The sequence below is a fragment of the Malania oleifera genome, chromosome 2 (genome assembly GCF_029873635.1).
Source record: "Malania oleifera isolate guangnan ecotype guangnan chromosome 2, ASM2987363v1, whole genome shotgun sequence".
Taxonomy (NCBI): Eukaryota; Viridiplantae; Streptophyta; class Magnoliopsida; order Santalales; family Ximeniaceae; genus Malania; species Malania oleifera.
In genome coordinates, this window is record NC_080418.1 from 22,850,190 (window position 1) to 22,869,843 (window position 19,654).

The 19,654-nt window shown below is 36.6% G+C and overlaps 1 protein-coding gene across 2 annotated transcripts; it reads right to left on the minus strand.

Annotated features, from left to right (window-relative positions):
- Window positions 1-830: 830 nt before the first annotated feature.
- Window positions 831-14,219, minus strand: LOC131149836 (carbamoyl-phosphate synthase large chain, chloroplastic-like). Of its 2 annotated transcripts, XM_058100600.1 has the most exons (4): window positions 12,526-14,208; window positions 5,307-5,999; window positions 1,881-3,450; window positions 831-1,251 (listed from the first exon to the last, which is right to left on the minus strand). In XM_058100600.1, the coding sequence occupies exons 1-3, from the start codon at window positions 13,879-13,881 to the stop codon at window positions 1,900-1,902; spliced, it is 3,600 nt and encodes a 1,199-aa protein (XP_057956583.1). In that variant the 5' UTR covers window positions 13,882-14,208; the 3' UTR covers window positions 831-1,251; window positions 1,881-1,899. The 2 variants fall into 2 exon arrangements, with proteins under 2 accessions (XP_057956583.1, XP_057956582.1); XM_058100599.1 differs by lacking the exon at window positions 831-1,251 and having other exon boundaries at window positions 1,766-3,450; window positions 12,526-14,219.
- Window positions 14,220-19,654: the final 5,435 nt, after the last annotated feature.

Here is a 19,654-nt window from a genome sequence, read left to right on the forward strand (position 1 = left end):
AAACAGATTTAACCAAAAATTTTCAGTTCTATAGGTTAATTTGGTTTTCACTGAATACTGTTCAGGCCTACCTCCAAAGATGAGTTAATATATTTATCTTAGAAAAGAATTGAACCTCTAATAGTTAATAGAAAAAACCTATTGCCAAAAAACAAAAACAAAAACTCAAGAAATTATTTCTTCAATCAATTTCAATGAGAGGTAGTAGTGTCCCTTCAAGAAAGCAGCCCCGTGAAGAAGAATATGCATACTCACAGGAAGATGTATTGAGTGTTTGCTAAATGTGTTCAATTTTTATTTTATTTTTTCAAGTCTCATAATTTAGATATCAGTTTAGAGGACAATACATCAACTTGTTATTGTTCTCATATGACATAGTCTGACTAATAGTCCTAGACATAGCATGCTCAGGATCAATTCAAACCTTGCTTCACCCATGCCCATCTTGGTATGCTTTTTTGTTACTAGCTAATACATAATGGTACTAATTTTTTGGCATTATATTAATTTTATAACATTTAGTATCACAGTGAGCTACTTCAATGAGAGCTAACAACAAGAGAGAACTACAAAAAAATATTGAACTTCACCAAGTATAATATATTTTCAAGATGAAGTGCGAGCCAAAGCAAAAACCTCAATAGCAAACTTCTACAATTTACCCTAGATTTTTTAATGCAAATTACACACAGCTAACTAATTCCACTAGGAACAGAATCACTTCTATGGAAATAAGCAGGTTCAAGGCATAGGACCGAAGGCTCCAACTTGTTAGGTTCTTAACATTAAAACTTGTCAACTTTGCTCCCATTGTAAATGCAAAAACCAACTCAATAACAAGTTCTCATTTATATTACATAACTAGAGCAAAAGACAATAGTGCCAAATGAAGCAATGAAGCATCGGCTATATATACTATTGTAGGCATGTTAGCGACCAGCTGTTGAATGATACCAATGGAATCAATAAATGAACAAATTGACGTCTCAAGATCCAACACTGCACCTTTGGGTAGGCAACCTAGATCACTTATCAAGATGCGGAGTCTACTCCGCTCAGCCTACTTTATCACCGCACTAGGCCCCCAAACTGGGCACAGGAGATGACCACATGTGCCTTGGAAATGGGGAAACTTAAAGATGAACCTATTCTATCTTTTGAACTAAAATTGTTCTGTTTTGTAGAAAGAAATAACAGTAATCTTGATCATCTTTTAACATTCTTCAAACTTCCTTGGGTCATTTTTCTTTCCTGCAAATTAACAGAGGGAATTCATTTACTACGCCTAAACAAGTTTAAAAAAATAACAAGATCCTGCAATTGACCAAGTTCAAGCTTGGTAAAGAAACGAGAGGGGAAAAGCCAGGCTAGCTAAAAGTAGATTAATCATACTAGGCAGATAAAATAGGAATAGAAAATCAAGTTTTCTAATTGTGGTGACACTACCAAATGCAATCACAAACACCTTTGGGGGGAAAAATATGTCAACAAAATCAGAAAGTAATATTGTATTATAATCAAGCAATAGATTTAGAACCTTGGTATTGTTACTCATCAGAAAAGCATGTTTAAGCAGTTCAGAAAATTTTATGTTTTTTTTTTTATGGAAATGAACAATGACTAAAGAAGTTTAAACCAAGGATAAACACATCATAATTAAGCTTTTTATGTCACAATTCTCAATATATATATATATATATATATATATATAAGAATTTTCCAACATGGCAGTCACCAAGATTTATCAGCTATCACAGGAAAGAAATAAGGCCAAAATTGATTAGTTACACAACAAAAATGTCCAAACATAATCAATGGACACATTCAAAGAGGACACGGGAAACCAAAAAAAAAAAGGATTTTTAAAAAAAAATGCTTACCTGAAATACCTAGTCAAGTTTAAAGAGAGGATGAGGCTGACTGCAAGGTTTTACTATTACTTTTTTCCCTCTCAACATCAAAAAAGTCTTGAAGGGCAATCATCTTGACAGAGCTTCCCTTCAAGCTCCTTATTGCTTCAACACTAGCCAAAGCTCCAGCAACTGTCGTTATGATAGGGACCTTGTAAGCAAGAGCCATCCTCCTAAGTTTCCGCCCATCAATCTGGTCAAGTGTGTCACCAGAACTAGTGATAATCATCAATTGGATCCGCCCATTAGCAATCATATCACCAGCATGTGGCCGCCCTTCATGCATTTTCAGCACTCTTTCCACAGGGATACCTTCCAATTCAAGAACATGCGCTGTCCCAGAAGTTGATACGATCCTGAATCCAAGCCCCAAAAAGGCTTCGGCAAGTGTAGCAAGATGGGGCTTCGTCAAGTCATTCAAGCTGAGGAACACTGTGCCGAAGAGCGGAAGCTTCTGCCCAGCAGCAATTTGAGCTTTGGCAAATGCAATTGAGAATTCATAATCAATGCCCATCACCTCACCAGTGCTCCGCATCTCAGGACCTAGCAACACATCACACCCTTGGAATTTCTCAAATGGAAGAACAGCTTCCTTGACTGATACATGTCCGGGGATGACTTCTTTGGTGAAATTTAAGTCATGGAGAGACTTCCCCGACATGACAAGGGAAGCATATTTAGCCAATGGGTACCCAATTGCCTTGGACACAAATGGGACCGTACGCGACGCGCGAGGGTTAGACTCAAGCAAAAAAACCTCCCCAGAAGCAGTGATTGCATACTGGCAGTTCATTAGTCCACATACTTTCAGCTTTTTTGCCAACTTTGTAGTCCATGACCTAATTGTGTCCAAGCAAGAAGAAGGGATGGTTTTTGTAGGAATGGAGCAAGCTGAATCACCAGAGTGGACCCCAGCCTGCTCAATATGCTCCATGATCCCTCCTATTACCACATTACCACATGAATCAGCAAGTGCATCAACATCAATCTCAACAGCATCAGATAAATACTTGTCAATCAATACAGGACGTTCAGGGTCCACCTGAACAGCGTTTTTAAGGTAGGTCACAAGCTTTTCGTCATCATACACAATCTCCATTGCTCTGCCACCCAAGACATAGGATGGCCTAACAACAACTGGATAACCTATGTCCATAGCAATGGTGAGAGCATCAGGTTCACTCTTGGCAATCCCCCCTTTTGGCTGTTCAATTTCCAGTTCCTTTAGGATTACATTGAACCTCTCTCTATCCTCAGCAGCATCAATTGAATCAGGTGATGTACCCCAAATATGAACAAGCCCAGTTCCACTAGCACATAGAGGCTTTTGCTCATCTAAGTAGCGCTGGATGGGAAGAGCAAGCTTCAGAGGGGTTTGACCTCCAAATTGAACAATAATGCCATCGGGTCGCTCCAAGTCTATTATGTTCAGAACATCTTCTAGTGTCAGTGGTTCAAAGTACAGACGATCGCTCGTATCATAATCTGTAGATACGGTCTCAGGATTTGAATTCATCATAATTGTCTCATACCCAGCATTCTACAAAGAACAATGATAAAATAATATTAATTAACAGAAAATATAAAAAGAGTATAAACAAGTTAAAAGAAATGAGGTGCATAAATAAAAATATAACCACAAGAAAACCAATTGCGCAGAAAAAAATCATGCACAAAGCATATGTTCCACCTCATCGAATATAGATTAATAGACCACTTTTGTATTAATTCTTAAGAGTTGCAGTAATGAAATCACAAAGTTTGGCAGCTAATGACCTGGAACAGGATTTAAAGAAATTTTGTCAAGACATATAGAACTAATCACATATCTAGCAATGAAAAAGTGGAATCAAATACAGACAAGTATAACCCAATCCAAATCCCAATAAAGCCTAATATGCATATACATGTGCATTTTGCCTTTTTAACATAATAAAAATTTCTTATAAATCTATCAAACATAAATAGCCATTTCAGTAATACCGTGTTATTTTTTCCTGTATTTAAGCAACAACAATATATTACTGCAGTGTTTCACCAAACAATTTAAAATGCCAATCCACTCAATGCACCTTTTCAAGAAAAAGCGAATTGGGTCAACCCTGAACAATATACGGATGCAAAGTTGGAAAACAAAATGAGATGAGCAAATATTTTCTATGTAAGCGATAAAACGAGAGAGAAGAAGAACAACAACAATAAAATACAGATGCAAAGTAGGGAAGCAAAATGAGATGAGCAAATATTTTCCATGCAAGCAATAAAGAGAGAGAGATAGAGAGAGAGAGAATGCCAGAATGTTGGGAGTCTGTGACTAATGGTTCATGAAAAAGAATAACACAAGTTTGGTAGCAATGATGATTGATGATTCAACTGGAGAAAAAAACATTGAAATCCCATGCAATAGATTAACTAATTCATTAAGGCCCCCGTGCCGTTAACAATGCAAATGCCCATAAACCCCAATTCACTGTATACATGAGCATGCATTTTGCCTTTTTTAACATTATAAAGATTTAATCATCAATCATGTTCATCTATTACATATATGTACTCTTTTCAGTAATATGATTTCTTTAAAAATATGTAAGCAATCCAAAAAAACCATAAATATATCATTTACCTAAACAGTTCAACCTAATCCAATTTTATCCAATTAAAAGGATCCCAAAGTAAAAATTAAAAGATATCTAATTGGCTTAACATACTTACAGTTCCAGCTTAAATCTTTAGGAGGTGCTTGTTTGATCTAAATTGCCTCTAAATAGAGGCTGTGTTTGAACTGTGAATGGCTGGACATCAGACCACTTTGTGGTAGCTTTAAATGTTCTTAAAATTCCTCTGATAGAATCAAACTTGAAAACATGTCTAATTTGGTACATGGCAAGTTCAAGGGTCTCTTTTCCAATTTTATCCCTTTTAAAAATTGAAAATGACAAAAATTGAACATCCTAAGAGTTGAGACGGTTAAAATTGAAAAACAACACATATTCAAATATTAGACAACAAACAGTTAAAATAATTTAGTATTTAGACTCATTGGCCAATTCAAGTTCAATTCAAAATTGTTGCACAAAATCATATTTGAAATCAATGTTCGGTACTTAACACTTAATTATACCAAACATCCCCTTAAGCATTGCTCTTACATGTTCAAGGAGTAGCTTGATTTGAAAAGTTCTGAAAAAATAGTGGATGTAAAAGATAGTATATAATCAATAATAAGGATCATTGGTGAGGGGGAAAATCCATTGAATTGCCATGCAAAAGGTTAATTAAATTCCCTATTGCCAATGTCAATAACAATAACCATGCCCACGTTCACATAATAATGAGGAATGCAGTTCAAATATTACTGGAAGAAGAAAATGACCGTCCGCAAAACAAAACACAAACCTGAAGTGCAAAGGATGTATGGCAACAACAGTAGTCAAATTCAATTCCCTGACCAATCCGATTTGGCCCTCCACCTAGAATTAAAACCTTCTTCCTTTGGGTGGGAGTTGATTCACACTCAAACTCATAAGAAGAGTACATATAGGGAGTATTGGCCTCAAACTCTGCAGCACAGGTATCAACCCGTTTATATGCTGGTGTAACACCAAGGGACAACCGCTTCAACCGAACTTCACTCTCAGTGGATTTAGTTGCAAAAGCAATTTGTTTATCACTGAAACCTCTCCTCTTCACTTCAAACAAATCCTCCTTTGTCAGATCTGACAAACTCCGAGCCAAAAGAAATTGTTCAACATCTACCAGCTCCTTAAGCTGAGTGAGAAACCATTTGTCAATGTAACTTAGCTCATGAATATCATCTATTTTCATCCCCTTCTTCATTGCAGCATACACAGCGTGGATGCGATCTGGGCTAGGCACCCGTAAGCTGTACTTCAACTGGTCCCAATCCCATTCCGGCCCCTTTATCTGTGAGCAACCCCATCCAGAGTACCCACATTCCAGTGAACGAACTGCTTTCTGAAAGGATTCTTGGAATGTGCGACCAAGAGCCATGGATTCACCAACAGATTTCATTTGTGTTGTCAATATTGATTGAGAGCCTGGGAATTTCTCAAATGCAAACCGAGGTATCTGCACGATTTAAGCAAACAAAAAATTAGTATTAAAAAAAATGAGAGGATTATGGAAGGTATCAAAAGATGATAACCAAAAATTAGTTTTAAAAAGACAATGAGAAGATTTTGGAATGTATCAAAAGATGATAACCAAACAAAATGAGATACACATGGTTAAGAGATAAGAGTCGTTACCATGATGACCAATTTTGGCCATCCATTAATGAATGTGATACTAGCCTATAAACTTGCAATATTATATGTATGTCAATCATTAATGCTCTCTCAAATCTGAAATTGCTCGAATAAGACATTCAGGAAAGGAAATTGATTCCAAATGGATGATAAATATACCTTTGCACCCTGTTGTTAACTTGTTATAAACTACAGGATCTTTATTGGCACTTAGGCATGGGGCTCAAATGCAAAATATTTGAAGTGGCTTCTTCAAGTAATTGGAAGCCCAGAGCAGCCCTCATTAAGCTGTATCTACAATCTAATGTGAAGAGGGTCAGAATTGGTGCATACACATTGACAGAATTCATTTTTTCTAGATATTAAAACATCCCATTATATATTTGAGCAAAGTAAAAAAAAAACAAAAAACGATGGAAGATAAGAACCGTAAACTTCTAAGACCAGACAGAACATCCCCCCCCCCCCCCCCCCCTCTCTCAAAATCTAAAAAGAGTGTGCGTAGAGAGAAGCAAGAAAATTAACTCTCTCCCACAGAAAATGTGGAGAAGTCATCTGACCTTTGAAAATTCTCGCGTTCCTCTCGAGCCACAGATTACAGAAATTCGCATACACTGCCCAAGTCCATAAGGCCCTTCCTCATCTACTTTTCCCAAAACCCCAAAATCACAATAGCAAGAAACCATACACATTTTGCAGAGCCAACCAAGCTTCCAAAATAAGATAAAAAAAGCATTGCAAAGTTGTCTCACCACCAAGCAATGAAGAAGGGGAGGCACATTAATCTCGTTGGACTCACAGCACAACATAGATATATCTGGGCTGAGGGTCTTATAGGGCCTCATTACATGTGACAACTCATTCATATTAATCCAGCTAAGAGTTAGGGTCCAGATGAAAGCCTGAATCTTAAAAAGAATCTTGCCTTCCAAACAACTTGATACAAAGGAAAAGGACTACGATATGAAGGTTTCAAAAGATGAGTAAAGAAAGACTTAAAAGAAAAAGACCTTACCGAATCCTTTAGCCAAACCAGAGCACTTACCCTTGTTACAAGAATTTTCCAACATACCCAGTAAAGAAGTGAGCTCATCAACCTCACTTCCATCAAGACTCCTAAAGAAATGGACTTTCCAAGAAAGAGAGCTCCCCTCTAAAAATAGAAAACTGAAATCAGTATATTATGAACAGAGGATAGAATAAAAAGACGAGGCACTACCAACTCCTATGAAACCTCTCCCACTCAAATACTCCCAAAAGCAAATCGTATTACCATTGCCCACTTAGAACTGAGTATAAGGAAAGAACAAACAAGCAACCTATGAAAAGAACTTTCAAGGACTCAAATGAAAAACATTGCCACGTCCTTCAGAGTAAACCCATTCTGATGAATTCCAAACTTACTTCTAATAACCTGGTGCCATAAGGAATCATTAACTTCTACAGGGAACCTCCATAACCATTTTCCATTTAAATGGATATTTTTAGATACCATTGTACCATGCCCAAACCCCTAATGCAACCCAATGATTAGAGATTGGGCTTCCATGTTAGAGGTCATGGGTTCGAACATTAGAAATGTAGTAGGAAGGGGTGCAGGATGAGAAGTGGGGCTACATACCACTCTATAGCACAGTTGGTGGGCCTTTAATAAACATTAAAAGAATTTATACATTGGCATGAACTAGTTTCACATATTAATCTTAGAATGCATCATAGAAGTGAGCGGATAGCAGGTCATATCCTTCATTGCTAGTGTGAAGAGGAAGCAAGAAAGCAATAGAACTTTCGGCAGTAAATGAGTGTAATAGATACACACTCAATCACAAAGAAGAAGTCCTTGCACATGACAGAAAATGAGCAAATAAAAAAAATATGGTGATTGCAAACTTCTAAATATTCAGGTGACACAATGAAAACAAAATGGGTAATAAACAGAGCAGAAATAAAGGAAAAGAGCTATGGTGAAATTGAATCTTCAGAAAAGAAGAAAATGAAGCTTTCTTGAAAGAAAAATATACAATGTCATAGTAACAAGCGGTATGATAATGCTCCAAGAACTGAAAATGAGAATATAGATGATGACGTCATCAAAATGTGGCACAACAAATATGGCACGCTTGTGAGAGAAAAACCTCTGTTCATCCACACAAGTTCAGGTAATAAGTTTTGAAGGGATTGTAACAAGCACATACTGGGGGATCGGACATAAAATCAAATGGATTCACAACTCGATAAAAGACAAAATGAGGACCAGCAATGGCTTATGAATATTAACTAAGGGGTTGTTTGACAAAATTAAGCATTAGGCGCTGAATATTGAATTAGCCTTTGAATCTTATTACCGAATTAGAGCTTGATGAACCCCTAAATATTGAAAAGTATAACTTGTTCAGAAAACATCTAAATGTAATTTTTTAAAAAACCATATATATTATAAAAAAATACAAGGGCCAAATAAAATTACCCAAAAAAATTGCTTGCATAGTTCAAATTAAATTATTTTCAAAAAAAAAATTAATGCACAACAAATCAAGTTCTAGAAAAAATTCAGTAAAAATTTTTAAAAAAATGAACACGAATTTGGAACTCAAAAGGAAAGATAGGCTAGAAACATTTGAGAAAAAAATAAAGATGAACACAAATTGGTGGGATTGATTTGCAGCTCCATCAATTTCTTCATCAGGCAACAGCAGGCCATGGAGATCTACTGGAAATATTCAAGAGCAGCAGCAGCAGCAGCAAGAAACTTTCTTTTCGTTGCTCTTCACTAATTTCTTCATCAGTTTCATCAAAGACACAGCCCTAATTTTGATGCCCTAACTTAAAACCTACAATGTCTTAACTCAAAACCCAGCCTCAACATGGTCATAATCCATGTTTGCATGAACTATTTTGCAGGCCAACAGAGATCCGATACTTGATGAGATGCTCTGTTTAACAAAAGAAGAAAGCCAAAAGCAATCCATGGAGAGCCAATCTGGGATGGTGCAGAGACAGAGAGTTGAGTTGTTCAACTCATGCCAGGAGCAGAGGCCAAACACAATTTTTTTTCCAGCTCCCAATTGCCTATAGTTACCAATGATTCGGGTCCATGGAAGCAAATGTTGATCCAGGGCTGCTGCTCGCTGGGAGAGAAGGGAGAGAGAGGGACACAACTACACAAGCATTGGAATGGTGTTTGGGCAACAATTTTGTTGCTGACTGAACCAGAGGAGTTCAAAGGGTATCAAAGAAGTATCAAACACTATCGGTCTCTTAATTGAGAGTCTGTTCAGTGAACCGGCTCTATAAAGATCATGTGACGTACAAACAAACATCCCCTAACATAATAACTGATATAGTTGAAAATTTGTTACCAATTCAAAATGAGCTACAAGACTAGCCAAAAAAATCTTGTTTGGAGTTTCCATATTTATCTGAATCAACCTCAAGGGGAACCTCCATAACCATTTTCTCTTAATTGAAGACATATTTGGAGTATCTTGTTTGGAGTCTCTTAATCGAAGACATCTTTTTAGATACCATGTTACCAAGCCCCCCTCTCCACACTTAGAGCTTGGGACATCATGGATTTGAACCTCGGAAAGGGGTTTCGAGGTGTATGGCATAGGAGACAGGGCTGCATACCATTGTATAGCACAATGCAGTGGGCCTTTAATGAACATAAACAGGATTCATACTCCAGGTTGAACTAGATTCTTGCACATTAATCTTAACAATGCATCATAAAAGTGAGCGTATAATCGGTCATATCCTTCACTCCTAGTGTGAACAGGAAGCAATATAACTTCCAGCAGTCATGGATGCACTAGATACACAGTCAATTACAAAGGAGTAGTCCTTGCACATTACAGAAAAGAATAAAGGAAAAATGAGCAAATACAAGGCATCATGGTGATTACAAATTTCAAACTATTTAGGGAACACATTGAAAACAAAACGGACAGGTAATGAATGAAACGGATATAACAACAACAAGAAGTCCCAAGTCCCATTACGTGGGGTTGGCTACATGAATCATTTTCCACCAATTCACCCGATCAAGAGCGTTTTCCTCTATTAGATTAAGGGCTATTAAATCCTTCCTCAATACCTCATTTCAGTTGTTTTAAGCCTACCCCTACCCCTCCTCTTCATGCCAAAAACAATAACTAACTCACTCCTCCTCACAGGTGCTCTACTAGGTCTGCGTTTCAAATGCCCAAACCATCTAAGCTGCCTCTCCCCTATGTTTGTTTCAACTAGTTCTATGCCTAAATTATTACGTATATGTTCGTTTCTTACTTTCTTTTAATGTTAAACCACTCATCCACTTTAACATTTTCATCTTAGCAACTTTTATTTTTTGTACATATTGTTTCTTAGTTGTCCAACATTTTGAACCATAAAGCATAGTTGGTCTTATAGCCATTTTATAAAACTTTCCTTTTAATTTGAATGGTATTCTATGATCACACAACACACCTAACGCACTCCTCCATTTTACCCAACCTATTTTAATTCTATGTACTACATCTTCTTCAATTACGCTATCCAAGATATTTTAAATCTATCAGTGCTACTCAGTGTTTTAAAAGGCGAGGTGTTTTACCTTCCGCAACGCGAGGCGTAAGCCCTAAGGCGTTCATGCGTAAGCATTTTGGGACTGTATTTTTTAAAATAATTAATAAATAAAATTAATTTTTATATAGTAAACAAATAAGAAAAATTTTAGAATAATGGAGAAAAAAATATATATAATTTTTAAATATCATATAGACCAAAACATTACAAATGGTTCCCATTAATTTTTTAATATAAAAATTAAAAAGCTTAGGCGACTTTTAAAACATGGGCTTTTATTGTAAAAGAGGAGCCCAAATTTTTAACATTAAGCCCAAAATCTTGAAATCAAGGGCAAAATAGCTCGCAGCTCTGCTCGACAGCTTCGATGTTCCCTTCGAACACACTCGTCTCCCTCTGTCTCTCCTCTACTCTAGTCAAGAAAGGAGAAGAAGCTTCGTCGAGAGAGGAATCATCGCTGGAGGAATCGTCGGAGGAATCATCGAGAGAGGAGAAAACTGGAGGCTTCGTCGAGAGAGCTGAAGCTTCACCAAGAGGAATCGTCGAGAGAGGAGAAGACTGGAGACTTCGACGAGAGAGCAAAGGCTTCGTCGAAAGAGCAGGAGAGAAGAAGCTTCGTGGGAGAGAGGGAGGATAGGGTTTTTGGTGCGTTCTGGTTCTGGCTTTTTTAATTTATGTTTTAAACCAAGAATCCCAAAAGGCGTACGCCTTGACATTTGAGGCGTAAAAAGGCGAGCCTTTACACCTGATGCGTACGCCTTCTCACCTGAGGCGTATCCCTTTGGGGAATTACGCATTTCCACTTACGCCTTAGGGCGTTTTAGGCCCAAATCGCCTCAATGCGCACCTCAATTACGCCTTTTAAATCACTAATGCTAATAATCTCTTGATTATCAAATTTAATCTTCTCTCCATTGTTACTCCTTACTTTTCTGAAATTACATTTCATATATTATATTTTATTCCTACTTATCCTAAACCCTTTAGATTCTAATGTGTTTCTCCAAAGTTCTAGCTTAGATTCCACTCCGCTCTTACTATCATCAATCAAACATGATATCATCTTCAAACAACATACACCAAAGGATCTCATTTTGGGTATTCCTAGTTAGTTTATCAATTACTAAAGTAAAAAGATAAAGACTCAAAGTATAACCTTGATGTACACCTATTGTGACTAGAAATGGAAGAAGAAAAAAAAGGTTATGGCGAAATTGAACATTCAAAAGTAGAAATTGAAGTGCTCTTGAAAAAAAATGCAGTGAGATAGTATCAAGTGGGTATGATAATAGTCAAAGAACTGGAAATGAAAATGGTAGAGAATGATGCCACCAAAATGTGGCACAAAGAATAATGCACATTTGTGAGAAAGAAACCTCTCTCTATCCACAAAAATCCAGGTGATTAAGGAGATTTCAACAAGAACATATGGCAAGATTGGACATAATATCAAATGGATTCACAGCACAACAAAAGACAAAATGCAGACCAGCAGTGGATTATCAATATTATCTAAAATGATAACTAGTATAATTGAAAATTTGGTACCAAATCAAAATGTGCTGCAAGACTAGCCAAAAAGCATGTTTGGAATTCCCTTATGATCAGTCCCATCATTTGGCAATCTAACATAATGATTTCAAAATATGTTATTGAATAATAACCCATGAAGAAGTACCTTAAAATGAAATACTATTAAAGAATGTGGAAACACTAATAAGACAAAAATGCAATTAGAAATAACCCGAAAAATTTATAAGAGAAAGGTTATAGATTTTTGCCTTTGTCACCACATAATCAATAGAAGGCTCAAAACTAGCCGGTGTTTTCTTGGTGATGTCATTAGGTATCTGATCCAACGAGTAACCAACTGATAACTTGGCAGCCATCTTTGCAATTGGAAAACCAGTTGCCTTGGAAGCCAGAGCAGAGGACCTAGAGACTCTTGGATTCATCTCAATTACCATCACCTCCCCATCTTTAGGATTGACAGCAAACTGCACGTTTGAACCACCACATTCAACTCCAATTTCCCTTATGATAGCAATTGAGTAATCTCTGAGGCGCTGGTATTCTTTGTCTGTCAAGGTCTGTGCAGGGGCAACAGTGATCGAGTCACCAGTGTGGATCCCCATTGGGTCAATGTTCTCAATTGAACATATAATAACCACATTGTCTGCCAAGTCCCTCATAACCTCAAGCTCATACTCTTTCCAACCTAATAAAGATTTCTCCACTAAAACCTGTGACGTTAAGCTCGCTGCAAGCCCTGATTTGCAAATTGACTCAAACTCCTCTTTGTTGTACGCAATCCCACCTCCAGTTCCTCCCAGCGTGAATGCTGGCCGAATGATCAAAGGAAACTCCCCTATGGAATTTGCAATCTCAATACACTCATCAAGATTCGTCCCAATACCCGAAGGAGGAGTCTTAATCCCAATGTTCTGCATAGCTTGCTTAAACAAATCCCTATCCTCTGCTTTCTTGATAGCATCAAGCTTTGCTCCAATCAACTCAACACCATACTTCTCAAGTGCGCCACTTTCAGCCAATGCTACTGCAAGATTAAGCGCTGTCTGCCCACCCATGGTGGGCAGCAAAGCATTGGGTCTCTCTTTCTCAAGCACTTGCTCCACCAACTCAGATGTCATCGGAGCAATGTAAGTCCTATCTGCCATATCGGGGTCGGTCATGATCGTTGCAGGGTTCGAGTTTATGAGCACAACTTCATACCCTTCTTCCTTGAGGGCCTTACATGCTTGAGTACCCGAGTAATCAAATTCGCAAGCTTGCCCGATGACTATGGGACCTGCCCCAAGGATCATAATCTTCTTCAAGTCAATTCTTTTTCCCTTTGGCGTTTCGCCAAAACCTCCATTCCGTGAAAAGTCTCTCTTAGCAGTGGAAATGCCTTGCTCGTTTCTTACCGAGTTCACTCCATGGCCAAACTTCACATTACGCCCGAAATAGGGCCACGATTGGAGGGTTAAAGACGCAGTGCTCTTCCTTGTTCTGCGTTTCTTGGAGTAAAAGAAGGGACGAAAACGGGCGGATCTCAACGAACAAGGTACGGATTGCGACAGAGACAAAGAAAAACTACCAATTAAACTGTCACAATGATTCACACAAAAACCCATTTTAGAGGAAGCAGGGTGAGCTCACTAGGGTTTCACAAATTCTCGGAAAATTTGAGATGGAGATGGTCGAGCTGGGCCGCCCCCTTTCCTGGGAGCTAGTGGCAGTCGTCTTGAGTGGGACTCTTGGGCTCCCCAATCCTTAGTCCCGTTCTGGTTAGCAAGAAAATGAAAACGAAAATTTTTTATCATTTTATAGGGAAATTAGGATCAGCAAAAGGAGATACTATGATTCGAAGAATCCTGTCGGCGTTTATTCGTATCACAGAGAAGGAAGGTTGCGCTGATAAGGTACTGCAGCATGATAGTTGGAATCAAAGATAGGGTTTTGAGGCACCAGCCTCATTCACTCTAAATTTGTAATTATCTGTGTTATTATTTTTATTATTATTATTATTATTAGCCTAGCGGAGCCTTCTCTCCTAAGATGGAAAAACAGTCAAACAAAAAAATTGAAATTACAAAATTTAGGACCTTTCTAAAGATTTATAAATTTTATAAAATTTTTAGAGGTTTGTTAAAAAAATATAGACCCCTTTCTATATTTGATAAAAAGATTTTTTTTTTTTAGATATTAAGTAAGAATTAAGTATGAGAGGATGTTTGTGGGATTTTTAAAATTTCAAAGAAGGTCTATGCAATTTTTAAAATCTTAAAAAATGTCTTTAATTTTTTATTTTTTTTTTGGCTCAACGACAAGAGAGATTTGTCTTTTGCTCTTATTATTATTATTATTATTATTATTATTATTATTATTATTATTATTATATCTATGGGATTGTGTATTTATATAATATAGAAATTTCAAATTTTTATATGATTTTAATTGAATTATTGTTAGAATTGGTGTAATCCCAAAAGAGATGGTGAATTGAATGTTTTAAAAATTTACTCGAATATTTAAACAATTATCAATTCAGTTTATGCTCGTATTCTAAGTATGTAAAGGCAAACTCAAAGTGTATAATAGTAAATGTGCAGAAATAAAAGAGTATAGAGAAAAAGAGAGCAAAATCGGGATTTTACAAGGTTCAGTTATATCCGCTTACGTCCTTACCTCAAGAAAACCAGTTGAGGATTTCACTATTCACTCCTTCAATAGGCAAAGTCACCTCTCTCCTTCACTCGGCGGAGACGCCATTACAATCCCTCCTTTACACAAGCGAAGATGTCTTTACAATCCATCCTTACCAGGCAAAGATGCCTTTACAATCCCTCCTTTCCAGGCGAAGATGCTTCTTCAAGCAATATGCCCTTGCTTGACATGATTTACACCCGAACCGTTGATGTAGAATGAAGAATCAAATGTTGTACAATGAATGTTCCTCAATAGAACTAACGAGTACAATTGAAACACAAATATAATACACTCTCAAATGAATATGAATGAAGCTTAAAGGAGAATTTAGAAGGTGAGTACTTGAAAGATAACCAAGGAATTTGCAAAGTGCTTGAAAAGATTTTTCAAATAAGGCTCAAAAACTTTGGATGAATGAATAGATGTATACCTCGTTCATTCTCTTACTAAAACAAGTTAGAAGTCTTGTATTTATTATAGGCATGATGATCTACTAGCCATTTTATAACCGTTTGAGCTTTGAAAATAAATTATTATTTTGAAAACTAGCCATTTTATGGCCTTTCCGGCGCTATTCCCTCAATTTTCGGTCGCCCGGATTTCTGAGCAATTAATTTGGTTGCCCAAATTTATGGGCAATTTCACCCACAAACACCTTTCAGTATTTAAGACATAACTTTTGTTAGAAAACTCCAAATAGGGTGATCATGGTATCAAAAAAAAGTCAAGAAAAAATTTCACTACTTTCATGTTGAACATTTTTTAAGATGAGAAGTTATTAATCAAGAAAATCGCTCATCAATGCAGTGGTTGAAAAAATGAAAGGGATTTGGAAAATCTTGTTTCGGGGTTTTTTATTCCAAAAATAATTTTAACACTTTGAAATAATTTTTGCACATTTATAAAATGATTTTCAATGAAATATAGAGTACCTAAGATCCAACAAAGGTTGCTATGAGCTTCTTTACATAATCAATGAAAGTGTAATTATATAGGTCCTATTTGCAAAATACATGAAATAAATTCTTTAAATTCTTTAAGCTTGGACTTCATGAGTTCCATAAATATCTTCATAGTCTTCAAGTTTGGTCTTAATATGTTTCATGTTTATAGTCAAATATCATCATCTTGTACGGTTCATAGCTTTCCAATTTGCATCCGTTATTGTACTTAATACCATAATCCTTGTAAACATACTCAGTAGCACAATTATGTACCTTAATTTGTCATTATCAAAATGGGATGAAATCTAAAAAAGCCAACAAATCAATTTGAAATCAAACTAAAATAAAAAAAATTTTAAAAATTAAAGAAAATTTGAACAAATGGTTAATCATTTTTATAGTTTATATTGACGTTTTAATGTTTCTTAATTGCTTTTAATTGTTATTGACTTGTTAGTAACACTACCCAAAGCTTACTATATGACACACTTTTTTGGTCAAATCAATTTTTTTTATAAAACAATGGTGAATAAATTCTATTGATTTTATGGGAAACGTGATTTTGTTGTGCAAATCAATGTGCAACGGAAACAAACAATCTTACAATGCAAAACTTGACAGTGAAATATATAGAAAACACAATCACACAGACTATAATGAAAGCAATAAAATAATGACACAGAGAATTATGTGGTTCAGCAATGCCTACATCCACGGGAGCAAACAACGATCAAAGTTTACTATCTTGTGTCTAAAGACACTGAGTTACATTATACAACATGTATATATAACTTTACCGGAGGCTTTCCCTCCAAAACCCAACCTATCCAACTTCCCAATTCAAAATTTGAAAACCAATGCTGAGAAACTGATCCAAACCGTTGATGGTTTCAAACATACCATCAACGATTTAAAGCCAAGACAAAGCAGTCAATGTAACAGCACCAAAACAGTCTTCTGTTTCTATACTCCTGGCAAAATTGTCAACGGTTTCCTCCTACAAGTCAGCATTCTTGTCTTCTACCATATTTTCTCTTTGTACATGCATTTCATTCAACATATAAGCCACATATTACAATAATCTCCACCTCGGTGAATATATGCCCCATAGAAGAAAACTGAAAACATAACCCACTGCTCCACCTTGGGACAATAGGTTGGGATTGCCTACTGTTTAGCAACTGGAGACATTCAGTAAGTCCAAGCAATACTTGAACTTATCCATGGTAACCGACTTTGTCAAGATATCTGTTGCTTTCTAAGAAGTGTGAACTTTCTCAAGCATAAGTTCACCTAAAGAAACCAACTCCTCGATTTTGTGGAACCTCACATCTATATGTTTGGTTCTTGCATGATACACTTGGTTCTTCGCCAAATTGATGGCACTCTGACTATCACAACGCAGCTAAACTCCACCTTGCTATATGCCCAGCTCCTTGACTAAACTAGTAAGCCACAATGCTTCCTTGGTAGTTTCGGCAACTCTCATATACTCTGACTCAGTTGTTGATAATGCAACCAGAGATTGTACCATGGATCTCGAACAAAATCAGCCCTCCCACAAGGGTGAACACATATCATGTTGTAGACCTCATGTCATCCAAATCCCCTGCATAATCTGCATCAACATATCCCAAACTGAAGGATCACTTTGTTGCCTGCCAAACATGATGCATAGTGAGAAGTATTCCGCAAGTATCTGAAAATTTATTTTACGACATCCCAATGTTGTGTACCTAGATTTGAAAGAAACTTACTTACCACATTAACAGCTTGTGTCAGGTCCAATCTTGTACATATAACATAGCATATATTAAACACCCCACTGCACTAGCATAAAAGACCTTTGACGTATCATGGATATCATCATCCGTCCTTGGGTACTGAGCAGTAGACAATTTAAATGATTCACTAACGGAGTATCGACAAGTTTTGCATCAAACATACTAAACCTCTCCAACACCTTCTCCACATAACCACCCTGAGATAACCACAATCACCTTGCAATTTTGTCCCAAAGAATCTCCATCCCAAGAATCTTCTAGGCTGCACTCAAATCTTTCATGTCAAACTCTTTATTCAACAGAGTCTTCAACTGATCTACCTCGAGCATATCCTTTGTAGCAATTAACATGTCATCAACATAAAGCAACAGAAAAATAAGAGAACCATCATCAAGACTCTTGACATACACGCAGCAATCATACTCACACCTCATGTAGCCTATCCATATTATATAGGAGTCAAAATATTTGTACCATTGCCTCAGAGATTGTTTCAACCCATAAAGTGACTTCAGTTTACAAACCAAATGCTCCTGTCCGGATTGACTAAACCCTTCTAGTTGTACCGTATAAATCTGCTCCTCCAAATCACCATGGAGAAACGTTGTTTTTACGTCTATTTGCTCCAATTACATATCATAATGTGCCACCAATCCCAACACTACCCTGATGGAAGTGTGTCTGACCACAAGGAAGAAGATTTCATCATAATCAACCCCCTTTTTTTGTGAGTATCCCTTTGCTACTAACAATGCCTTGAACTTCTCTCCTTCCTTTTCTAATACCGCTTCCTTCTTTCTATACACCCACTTGCAACCTATCGCCCTCTTCCCTTCTAGAAGCTCCACCAAATCTCACATCTAGTTCTTATGCAATGACTTCATTTCCTCCACCATAGCACCCATCCATCTACTTTTCTCTTGGCTGTGCACTGTCTCTTGAAAAGTAGTTGGATCCTTGCAACTAGTAATGAGAGCATAAGACACCAGATTATCAAATCCATACCTGGACGGCAGCCTGATAGTGCGTCTAGGTCTGTGTATAGCGATACTGTCATCCTGCTAGTTTCTCGAACTAGAACTCCCTGCATTCTGAATGCTGTCATCACTGTTATGAGTCTCTATGTAATAAACCCAAAAATGGTTATATAAGATTAATAGAGTGACTTAAATAATAATAATAATAATAATAATAATAATAATAATAATAATAATAATAATAATAATAATTAAAATTAAAATTAAAATTAAAAAAAGAATTAAATTTTAAATTTAAATAAATAATTAAATAATTATTATTAATTAAAATAATATAATAGTATATTATATTAGAATATATATATAAGTAAAGCTAAAGCTTCAGGAAGCATCTGAAATGCAATTTGCAGAGAAGCAAAGGCAGCGCCCCCGCCTATGCGTCCTTCGTTCTCTCTCTCACTCTCCTCAATTTTCGGCTGATATTTGGCCGATCGAAAATTAAAAAATACCATTGGACTCCATTCTCCACCACCGACATTTCTACCTAAGCGGATTTGTCGTAAGAGCGACGTAGGCATATCCTTTGAGATAAGGTAAATTCTCACTCTTACCTCAATTTTTCTTAAATCTTAAACCGAATTGACGATCGGAGACCACCATGAAAATCTAGGGACGATTTTCTACAAGTCTAGTGGAGCGAATTTCTTGTGGGGTTGTCGTAAGCATAACTCAAAAATTAGGATAAGTGGGTTATTTAGATATTAATTGTTATTTAATTATTGTAAATTTGGAAATGTTAAAATATTAGACATTCTGGGATTGAACTAGGGTTATTGAATTTAGGGCTCAGGTGAGTGCCGCAAGTATAATTTCGGGATCCCTGCAGGCATAGCTCAGGAAACCAAGTAAGAAGAATAAATTATAGCAGTTATTTGGAGAATGCTCGATGAATTATTTTGTGAAAATGGAATATGATGAATTACCTGAAAAATT